Genomic DNA, 12067 nt, shown 5'->3' with positions numbered 1-12067 from the left:
CGAGCAACCTGACTACAGGGGGCCTCTGCCACTGCCCATCACTCTCTTCATGGTCTCCTCCTCAATTTCCTCCATAGCACTAACCACTTACTGAAACTGTTCTGACTATTTATTTGTATACTTACATATTTTCTGTCCCCTCAATTAGAAAGTAAGCTTCATGAGTATAGGATAGTTGTTGTCTTGTTCTTCACTGAATCCCTCTTATCTAGAACAGCATGCGATACATAGCAGATGCTCAATAAATACTGCTGAATGAAGGACAAACCACATCCAAAAGTGGCAGAGAGAGTGGGACACTCAAGAAAAAGAGTCTTTTATTAAGATGCAGCATTAACCCCTTCAACCCCAGACTGTTTTACTCATCCAGGAGTCATTTCTTACTAATGCTGCCCCCAAGCTTTAAATCAAAAAGTGACTCCTTCTCAACAAATAATAAGGTGTCACATGATCATCCACAGATGTAAAGCTCAGCTAGAGACTTCTACACCATACTGGCCTGCAGTATATTCACAAACTTTTAAGTGCCTGTCCTTTTCTGATCCCACGTCTTTACTCATCCTTCAGATCCAAGCATGAATGTAATTTCCTCAGACAGGCTTTTCTGAACCACCCCAATCTAAACTGAGCCCCTAGCTGGCACTGAACATCACACCCTGTTCTTTTTGATTATGCATTAATCACATTTTGTAATTGCACATTTACTTATATGTTCATTTCTTTAAAGGCTAGGCCTCTCATTACAGACTGAAAGTTCCATGAAGGCAGAGATGGTATTTTAAGAAAAAAAGTTTTTGAGCCAATAAAGCTTTACTCTTTTCTTTCTCCATAGTTCTTGAGTAAAGTCTCGCCCACTAGGCTGAACACCTGAAGGTGGTTTATACAGTAAAAACAAATATATCTGCTGAGAACAGAGCTTGTTGATTTGGTCACTGTATATACTAAAATATTGGATGAGTCATTTAACTTATTTGAGTTTGCTTCCTCATCCATAAAATCAAGAGGTTGAACTAGATAACCCTAGAGGCTCCTCTCAGAATTCTAATTGACTCACTGATAATTAAAAACAGCAGGATAGCAAAGAAGATGGTATTTCCTGGATTAGACTGGCTGAGAAGATCTGGCTCTAAATCCCTTATGCTTCCCATGAAGCATGAGCTCTGGCTACCTGACAGAGGGCATAAATCATGAGTCTCAGTTCCAGTCTATCTGGAAGGCTTCTTCAGCATTCTACTGCCCCAGCCAGGAAGACAGCACCAAAGTAGTTTCCACTTAGCTAAAACTGGGACTCCAAGTAAAAGACAATAGAACATTCTTCTAAAGCTATGAAAGAGCCCAACCATGATCTATAATATATTAAGTCAAACTGTTTACCTTGATTCGAGGCATAGTAACTGTTGGTGGCTTTGCTTCAGCCACAAAACTGAGAGATGATCCCTTTTCCACAAGATAAGTTGTGTAGGGCATAAATTTCACACCCTTTGACCCAAACACAAAATCATCTCTCAAGGCGTCTATCAGCATAATAACAACTTTACTGAAGAGAGGTGGTGGAAGCTCGGTCCAGTTGGAACTGGCTCCTAAAGTGTTTGAAAAAGAAAAAGGAAATTGAATTTTAAACTCTTTTTTAGTATCCAGGAACTTTATAATCTGGTTTCTCCCTACATCTCCAGCACATACTCTGTCACATCTACACATCCTGACCCAAAGGAAAGGGCCTGTTCTTGGGAAACAACGCTGGGGTCAGACGGTGGGTAACAAGTAAGCCCAGCGGCCCCCGTATTAAGGAGAGAACTATCCTTAGCATTGTGGGGTGTACTGACACTGGGGAGTTCCTTCTTGCGAGTCCTACAATGGGATATCAGGGAGCTTGATACAAAACAGCGCTGCAGGAAACGGATGAGCGAGCATTTACAAACTGTCTTTCCATAGTTACCAGCTAGTATTGTGTGGATTTGGTCCAAAACGCGAGTTCTTTTACCTAATATTTATTGCTGGGTATATTATATATTATTGAGGGTTCTACGCAGGGAGCTCTTCACTGGAAAAAACGGGCCCCTGGACGAATGCCACAGAAGAAAACACGAGAGGTCGCAGGAATCTTACCTGCTGTGTCTTACTGAGCAAAAAGGATGCCTGGAACAGGGAGTGGCCCAAACATCTGCTCAGGGAAGGGGGCTGGGGCTCACTGGATGAGTACAGCTGGGGAGAATCTTACTTTCTACGGGTACAGAGAGCTTCCTTTGCGGTGATCAGGGGCGGAGATCTTAGTGGGGCTGGTAGTGGTGCTGGCCACGAAGTTGCTGGATACAGAAAAGGAGGCTGGAGCGGCAGGAAGGGGCTCCTAGGAGGTTGGGATCAGAATGGAAGAGACCCCCCGGGAGTGCCGGGAGCAGAACCGCTGCGGGGAGGGTGGCGCAGTCGTACCAGCAGAGGGTTCGGGCGCCGGGGACTCTGCTTGCCGCTCCGCTCCGGAAAAGACGGGAGTCGGGAAGAAGCCCCGGAGGAAGAGCGCGACGCCGAGCACCTCGATCACGACGCAGCCGGCAGCGAAGGTCCCGGAGCCCAGCCGCATCGTGCCCACCCTCCGCGCCGAGATCCGGATTCCCGGACACCGGGTCACTTCTCGCCTAGGAGGAAAGGCTCTCGCCTCCACCGCCGCCTAGTAGGCGGGAGCCGTAGCACCCGACAGACTAGCTGCGTCCTTTCCGCGTCCGCCGTCGCGCCGGAAATACGCATCAAGAGTCAGCCGCTTCCGGAGAGGCGGCCCCGGGCTCCAACTGTACTTCCGGTGCACCTGCCTATAAGGCCCCGCCCCTCGGCCGTTTTATACCCTTTGAGCCGCTCCAGGTTGATGCTGTGAAAGAGCTGCACTCAGCGTGCCAGCAAATGGGGAGAACTCAGCAGTGCCCACAGCGTTGGAAAAGGTCAGTTTTCATTCAAGAAGGGCTATGCCAAGGAATGTTCAAACTGCCGCACAGTTGCCCTCATTTCACATGCTAGCAAGGTAATGCTCAAAAATCCTTCAAGCTAGGCTTCAACAGTATGTGAACCGAGAATTTCCAGATGTACAAGCTGGATTTGGAGAAGGCAGAGGAACCATAGATAACATTGCTAACACCCGTTGGATCATAGAAAAAGCAAGGGAAAACATCTGCTTCACTGACTACGCTAAAGCCTTTGACTGTGTGGAGGAAACAAACTGTGGAAAATTCTTAAAGAGATGGGATTATCAGACCACCTTACCTGCTTCCTGAGAAATCTGTATGCAAGTAAAGAAGCAACAGTTAGAACCGGACATGAAACAATGAACTGGTTCCAAATTGGGAAAGTGCAGTTCAGTTCAGTCGCTCAGTCATGTCTGAGTCTTTGTGACCCCATGGACTGCAGCATGCCAGGCTTTCCTGTCCATCACCAACTCCCAGAGCTTGCTTAAACTCATGTCCATTGAGTCGGTGATGCCATCCAACCATCTCATCCTCTGTCATCCTCTTCTCCTCCTGCCTTCAGTCTTTCCCAGCATCAGGGACTTTTCCAGTGAGTCATTTCTTAGCATCTGGTGGCCAAAGTATTGGAGCTTCAGCTTCAGGATCAGTCCTTCCAAAGAATATTCAGAGTTTATTTCCTTTAGGATTGACTGATTTGATCTCCTTATAGTCCAAGGGACTCTCAAGAGTCTTCAACACCACAGTTCAAAAGCATCAATTCTTTGGTGCTCAGCTTTCTTTATAGTCCAACTCTCACATTCATACATGATTACTGGAAATACCATAGCTTTGACTAGATGGACCTTTGTTGGCAAAGTAATGTCTCTACTTTCAATGAGACATCAATGACGTCTAGATTTGTCATAGCTTTTCTTCCAAGGAGAAAGTGTCTTTTGCCCCTCCTATTGTTTTGTTGGGGCTTCTCCATTGCCCTTGGATGTGGGGTATCTTTTTTTTTGGTGGGATCCAACATTCTCCTGTCAATGGTGGTTCAGCCGTGAGTTGCAATTTTGGAGTTCTCCCAGGAGATGGGCTCACGTCTTTCTACTCCGTCATCTTTATATCATGCCATATCGGGAAAGGAGGACATCAAGGCTGTATATTGTTGCCTGTTTATTTAACTTATATGCGGAGTACATCATGCGAAGTGCCGGGCTGGATGAAGCACAAGCTGGAATCAAGGTTTCTGGGAGAAATATCAATAATCTAAGATATGCAGATGACACCACCCTTATGGCAGGAAGTGCAGAAGAACTAAAGAGCCTCTTGATGAAGGTCAAAGAGGAGTGTGAAAAAGCTGACTTAAAACTCAATATTCAGAAAACTAAGATCCTGGCATCCCGTCCCATCACTTCATGGCAAACAGATGGGGGAAACAATGGAAACAGTGAGAAACTTAATTTTCTTAGGCTCCAAGATCACTGCAGATGGTGACTGCAGCCATGAAGTTAAAAGATGCTTGTTCTTTGGAAGAGAAGCTGTGAGAAATGTAGATAGCATATTAAAAAACAGAGACATTATTTTGCTAACAAAGATACATATGGTCAATGCTATGGTTTTCCCACTGGTCGTGTATGGATGTGAAAACTGGACAATAAAAAAGACTGAGTGCTGAAGAATGATGCCTTCAAACTGTGGTGTTGGAGAAGGCTCTTGAGAATCCCATAGACAGCAAGGAGATCAAATCCTAAAAGAAACCAACCCTGAACATTCACTGGAAGGATTGATGCTGAAGCTGAAGTTACACTACTCTGGCCACCAATGCCAAGAACTGACTCATTGTAAAAGACCTTGATGCTGGGAAAGATTGAAGGTAGGAGGAGAAGGGGACGACAGAAAACGTCAATGGAAAACATCATAATTAATAAACCTAGCTAGATTTACCAAGAAGAAAAGTAAAGGAAAATTAAATTATGATTATCAGGGATGGCAATAAGTAAGAAAAGTTTACAAATATCTTGAAAATACTACTTATCAAAACTGATACAAGCTACAGCAGAAGATATATATATATATAGTCCTGTATCTAATACAAAAATTGAATTTGTTATCAAAATCATTTCCACAAGCAAATTTCTGGGTTCACTGATGAATTATATAAAACATATGAGGAAGAAATAGCACTGACACTTCAGAAACTCTGAGAGAATATAGGGGGAAGACAGACTTTACAACTGGTTTTATGAAGCCAACATAACTCTTAAAATGAAACCTGACAAAAATATTACCAAAAAATAACACCCTATACCAGTATTTCTCATAAAACCACAAAAGATTTTTAACAAGATATTGGCAAAGTTGATCCAGCAATATGTATGATTTGACTGATTGAGTGAAAGTCACTCAGTTGTGTCCAACCCTTTGTGACCCCATGGACTATATAGTCCATGGAATTCTCCAGGCCAGAATACTGAAGTTGGTAGCAGTTCCCTTCTCGAGGGGATCTTCAAAACCCAGGGATCGAACCCAGGTCTCAGTCATTGCAGGTGAATTCTTTACCAGCTTAGCTACTAGAATAATAAATCTTGATAAAGTACTCACTTTATCTTAAGTATGCAAGATTGGTTTAATATGCATAAGTCATCAATGTAATTCACTGTATTAACACAATAAAAGAAACCCAATATAATCATTTCAAATAGATTCAGTTCAGTTCAGTCACTCAGTCATGTCTGACTCTTTGTGACCCCATGGGCTGCAGCGCACCAGGCTTCCCTGTCTATCACCAAATCCCTCAGCCTACTCAAACTCATGTCCATCAAGTCAATGATGCCATCCAACCATCTCATCCTATGTCGTCCCTTTCTCTTCCTGACATCAATCTTTCCCAGCATCAGGGTATTTTCTAACGAGTCAGTTCTTCCCATCAGGTGGCCAAAGTATTGGAGTTTCAGCTTCAGTATCAGTCCTTCCAGTGAACATTCAGGACTGATTTCCTTTAGGATTTACTGGTTGGATCTCCTTGTAGTCCAAGGGACTCTCAAGAGTCTTCTCCAACACCACAGTTCAAAAGCATCCATTCTTTGGCACTGAACTTTGTTTATGGTCCAAATCTCACATCCATTCATGACTACTGGAAAAACCATAGCTTTGACTAGATGGACCTTTGTCAGTAAAGTAATGTCTCTGCTTTTTACTACACTGTCTAGGTTGGTCATCACTTTTCTTCCAAGGAGCAAGCATCTTTTAATTTCATGACTGCAGTCATCATCTGCAGTGATTTTGGAGCCCCCCAAAATAGTCTGTTACTGTTTCCATTGTTTCCCCCTATTTGTCATGGAGTGATGGGACCAGATACCCATGATCTTAGTTTTCTGAATGTTGAGTTTTAAGCCAGCTTTTTCACTCTCCTCTATCACTTTCATCAAGAGGCTCTTTAGTTCCTCTTCACTTTCTGCCATAAGTGTGGTGTCATCTGCATATCTGAATTTATTGATATTTCTCCCAGCAATCTTGATTTCAGCATGTGCTTCATCCAGACCAGCATTTTGCATGATGTCTTCTGCATATAAGTTAGATAAGCAGGGTGACAATATACAGCCTTGACTTACTCCATTCCTGATTTGGAACCAGTCTGTTGTTCCATGTACTGTTCTAACTGTTGCTTCTTGACTTGCATATAGATTTCTCAGGAGGCAGGTCAGGTGGTCTAGTATTCCCATCTCTTTCAGAATTTTCCAGTTTGTTGTGATCCACACAGTCAAAGACTTTTTCATAGTCAATAAAGCAGAAGTAGATGTTTTTCTGGAACTCTTATGCTTTTCTGATGACCCAGTGGATGTTAGCAATTTGATCTCTGGTTCCTCTGCCTTTTCTAAATCCAATTTGAACATCTGGAATTTAATGGTTCACATACTGTTGAAGCCTGGCTTGGAGAATTTTGAGCATTATTTTGCTAGTGTGTGAGATGAGTTCACTTATGCAGTAGTTTGAGCATTCTTTGGCATTGCCTTTCTTTGAGAATGGAATGAAAACTGACCTTTTCCAGTCCTGTGGCCACTGCTGAGTTTTCCAAATTTGCTGGCATATTGAGTGCAGCACTTTCACAGCATCACCTTTTAGGATTTGAAATAGCTCAACTGGAATTCCATCACCTCTACTAGCTTTGTTCGTAATGAGGTTTCCTAAGGCCCACTTGACTTCACATTCCAGGATGTCTGGCTTCCATCATGATTATCTGGGTCGTGAAGATCTTTTTTGTATATTTCTGTGTATTCTTGCCACCTCTTCTTAATATCTTCTGTTTCTGTTAGGGTCCATACGATTTCTGTCCTTTATTGTGCCCATCTTTGCGTGAAATGTTCCCTTGGTATCTTTAATTTTCTTGAAGAGATCTCTAGTCTTTTCCATTGTGTTGTTTTCCTCTATTTCTTTGCGTTGATACTGAGGAAGTCTTTCTTATCTCTACTTGCTATTCTTCGGAACTCTGCATTCAAATGGGTGTATCTTTCCTTTTCTCCTTGCCTTTTGCTTCTCTTCTTTACTCAGCTCTTTGTAAGGCCTCCTCAGACAACCATTTTGCCTTTTTTTGCATTTCTTTTCTTGAGGATGGTCTTGATCCCTGCCTTCTGTACAATGTCATGAGCCTCCATCCATAGTTCTTCAGACACTTTGTCTATCAGATCTAATCCCTTGAATCTATTTGTCACTTCCACTGTATAATCATAAGTGATTTGATTTAAGTCACACCTGAATGGTCTAGTGGTTTTCCCTACTTTCTTCAATTTAAATCTGGATTTGGCTATAAGGAGTTCATGGTGTGAGCCACAGTCAACTCCTGGTCTTGTTTTTGCTGGCTGTATAGAGCTTCTACATCTTTGTTGCAAAGAATATAATCAATCTGATTTTGGTATTGGCCATCTGGTGATATCCATGTGTAGAGTCCTCTCTTGTGTTGTTGGAAGAGGGTGTTTACAAACAATCATTTGACAAAAGTCATCAATCATCTGTGATAACTCTCAATATATAAGGAATAATAAGAAGCTTTCTTAGCCTGATAAAGGGCATATGAAAAAGCTATTTAATGATAGAATATTGAGTGCTTTTCCCCTAGGAGCTGAAAAAAAAAGCAAGGTGTCCAGTCCTACCATTTCTATTGAATCTTGTATTGGTGCTATAAGCTGATTGCTGTAAAGTAGTGATAATACTTAAAAGGCCTAAAGTTCAAAAGTAAACAAAACTTTACAAAATGGTTAAGGCATCAGTTCACTACACAATGATCTATAGATTCAAGGCAGTCCCAAACACAATCCCAGCAGACACTTCTGTAGAAATTGATTCTAATATTTATATGGAAGCACAATGACCTACAATAGCCAAAGCAACCTTGGAAAAGAACGAGATTGGAGGATGTACATTAGCTAACCTCCAGACTCAGTAGGGAGCTACAGTGATAAACGTGGTGCTAGTCTACAACTGATAAACAGCTTAAAGAAGAGAGAGTCCAGAAATACATCACACGTTGATGGTAAGTCAAGTTTTGACAAAGGTGCTCCTGAAAACCAAAAGGGATCCAAAGGGATAGGAATGTCTTCAATATCCAAAAGAGATATCCAATATCCAAAAGACATAGGAATGTCTTCAGTAAATGATCCAGAAAAAGTGGATAGCTATATGGAAATAATTAACTTCAAACACTATCTAGTACCATACACAAAAATTAACTCAAGCTGTATCATAAACTAAAATATGTCAACTAAATCTATAAAACTTTAAAAATAATAAGCATCATATAATACCCTTGTAATGTGGATTTAGCAAAAGTTTTATAGACAAAACTAAGAAAGCAATAACCATAGAAGAAAAAAAAAAACATATATCAGACTTTGTGTAAAGTAAAATTTTGGCCATCAAAAGATATTTAAAACATTATTAGGTAAATCAAAGACAGGGAAGAAACTTTTACAAACATGTATCTGATGAAAGACTTCTATATACAATATGGTTTTAAAAACTCTTATAACTCAACAATTAACAGACAAAATCTATTAAATATGAGCAAAATATTTCAACAGACATTTGACAAAAGGAGAAATACTAATGACCAATAAGCACATGAAAACCTGCTCATGTTGGCAAAGTAATGTCTTTACTTTTTAATATGCTATCTAGGTTGGTCATAACTTTCCTTCCAAGGAGTAAGCGCCTTTTAATTTCATGGCTGCAGTCACCATCTGCAGTGATTTTGGGAGCCCAGAAAAATAAAATCAGCCACTGTTTCCACTGTTTGCTCATCTATCTGCCATAAAGTGATGGGACCAGATGCCACGATCTTAGTTTTCTGAATGTTGAGCTTTAAGCCAACTTTTTCACTCTTCTCTTTCACTTTCATCAAGAGGCCCTTTAGTTCCTCTTCACTTTCTGCCATAAGGGTGGTGTCATCTGCATATCTGAGGTTATTGATATTTCTCCCAGCAATCTTGATTCCAGCTTGTGCTTCCTCCAGCCCAGTGTTTTTCATGATGTACTCTGCATATAAGTTAAATAAGCAGGGTGACAATATACAGCCTTGAGGTACTCCTTTTCCTATTTGGAACCAATCTGTTGTTCCATGTCCAGTTCTAACTGTTGCTTCTTGACCTGCATACAGGTTTCTCAAGAGGCAGGTCAGGTTTTCTGGTATTCCAATCTCTTTCAGAATTTTGCACAGTTTATTGTGATCCACACAGTCAAAGGCTTTGACGTAGTTAATATGCAGAAATAGATGTTTTCTGGAACTCTTTTCTTTTCCTATGATCCAGCGGATGTTGGTAACTTGATCTCTGGTTCCTCTGCCTTTTCTAAAACCAGCTTGAACATCTGGAAGTTCACGGTTCATGTATTGCTGAAGCCTGGCTTGGAGAATTTTGAGCATTAATTTACCAGCATATGAGATGAGTGCAATTGTGTGGTAGTTTGATAATCATATAATCATACAATTATAATGAGGGTCAAATTGGAAAATGTGAAATTGCTGCCTATGATAAAATGCCCTTACTTATTTTAGTGACTCTTCTCTCACTTAAAAGCAGCTTACCAAGCTTACCAAGCAGCTTACCCACAGAAAGTTTTTCCGTTAGCCATCCAGATATTACTCCAACTTTTGACTTCATTTCTTATAGCAAGACACAGCTTTGAAGAATAACTGTCTTTTGTTGCTGTTTAGTTGCTCAGTCATGTCTGACTTTTGTGACCCGAAAGACTGTAGCCTGTCAGGCTCATCTGTCCATAGGATTTCCCATACAAGAACCTTGGAGTGGGTTGTCATTTCCTTTTCCAGGGGATCTTCCCGATACAGGGATTGAACCTGTGTCTCCTGCGTTGGCAGGTGGATTCTTTACTGCTAAACAACCAGGGAAATATGACTGTGTCCTTCCTTGTGCATATGGGAAATTCATCAGTCAAGTGGCAAGTGAGTGTGTGTGTGTGTGTGTGTGTGTGTGTGTACATATACATACAATCTATGTTTGTTAAATAGGGAATTAAAAGAATAATTGGGCTTTCTGAAAGGATTAAAAATGAGTTGATTTTTATGAATGGCACTGACAGCTAACGAAAATGATTGAAAATATGAATAAAACTAGCAAATACACAGATGTATATACAACACGTCTTTTTACTTACTTTAAATTGTTTCCATGGTACTAGACATCCCTAAACAGCGCCTGTACTCTGAACTACATATTCAGGTATGTCATCAAGCAAACAAGAACATGAAACAAACCTTATAAGATCATTGGATCAGTTAATGACTATATATTAAAGAGTAAAGACTATCAATATATGCAGAGACAATGAAATGAAATAAAGACATCAGGTTGAGATTCATAGAAACGTAGGTTCAAATCAAAGCTCTTGTACTAAGTTATATTATGTGATGAGAAAAGTTACTTAAAATTCTCAAGATCTCAGATTCTGTTCTGCAATTGTGTATAATAACAATACCTATTGATAAGTTTCTTGGAAGAATCAGATAAGGCAATATTGATATTGATAAGGCCATTAATGCAGTTAGATGCACTGGAGAAAATTGCCATCAGTGAGAACAAGCTCCCAGAGCGTTTGACACAGAGCAGAAATGACAATCTTTTACTCCCGATTTCTGCTTTACCATGACCCAGGCTTACAAATATCTTTACTCGTCCTTTTACATAGTCACAAATATAAAATAGTTTTATTGTTTTCCACAAAGAAGATATGGTATCATTTAAATTTGCAACGCTTTTAAGTTTTTAATAATCCTGAATACAATTTTATAGTTTTCAGACCCAAATGTGTGCGTGTGTGGGTGCTAAGTTGCTTCAGCTGTGCCCAACTTTTTGTGACCTTTTGGACTGTAACATGCCAGGCCCCTCTGTCCATGGGATTCTCCCGACAAGAATATTGGAATGGATTGCCATGCCCTTCTCCAGGGGATCTTCCCGACCCAGGGGTCAAACCAGCATCTCTTCTGTCTCCTGGATTGGCAGGCAGGGTCTTATCCATTAGCATCACCTAGGAAGCCCAGATCCTCAGGAGCCCGCTTCTTTTACAGGTAGTGTCATTGTACAAAGAAAATCAAATAATACAAATAGTGGAGAAAAGGAGCAAGGTTCTATATTAATCTAGCAAGTAATTCTTAGGCTCTGTACTTCCCTAATCTGGGAAGTGTTGGTCCTTTATTGAACTGGACCCTGGTGGTCCGGAGTCAACGATGAGAGAGTGAAAGAAGGAAAGAGGCTAATATTCCCTGGGTTATGCAGCCAACTTTTGGGTTCCAGGGAATCAGCCAGAAAGAGAGAGAGAGAGAGAGAGACACGGGGACCCAAGCTCTGATGGAGCAAAGGTGTTTTAATCAGCATGGTGTGGGCATATATACTGTCTTACAAGGTAGTTATTCTCAGCAAAGATAAAGATTAAAATTCCAGACTTACAAAACATAAGGTGATTCATATTAAAGAGAGAGAGAGTTGTAAACAATCACTATGGTTCACAAGAAGAAAGAGGGTACTTATCACTGTATTGAAAAACTAACGAAGGAGATGCCCGGATTCCTCTTAATTCCTGAATATTCAGGAATTAATAAGGAACAGAGGATTCCTGACAGATCCAAAACAGCACAC

General features: G+C 40.9%; 1 protein-coding gene across 6 annotated transcripts in view; it reads right to left on the bottom strand.

Annotated features, from left to right (window-relative positions):
• PIGG (phosphatidylinositol glycan anchor biosynthesis class G) overlaps window positions 1-2720 on the bottom strand; it is a 39418-nt gene extending 36698 nt beyond the window's left edge. For 5 of the 6 annotated variants that reach the window (XM_043905887.1, XM_043905886.1, XM_043905889.1 and 2 more), the window contains exons 1-2: window positions 2428-2720; window positions 1375-1580 (exon numbers count right to left, since the gene is read on the bottom strand). In XM_043905887.1, the coding sequence (XP_043761822.1) occupies window positions 1375-1580; window positions 2428-2575 (354 nt within the window). In that variant the 5' untranslated portion in view covers window positions 2576-2720. Of the gene's footprint in view, window positions 1-1374; window positions 1581-2106; window positions 2304-2427 lie in introns of all 6 variants that reach the window. The other variant, XM_043905890.1, reaches the window with a different exon arrangement.
• Window positions 2721-12067: the final 9347 nt, after the last annotated feature.

The sequence above is a fragment of the Cervus elaphus genome, chromosome 6 (assembly GCF_910594005.1).
Source record: "Cervus elaphus chromosome 6, mCerEla1.1, whole genome shotgun sequence".
NCBI lineage: Eukaryota > Metazoa > Chordata > Mammalia > Artiodactyla > Cervidae > Cervus > Cervus elaphus.
Note: the sequence above shows the minus strand (reverse complement) of the source record. Positions and strands in the feature narration are given on the sequence as shown.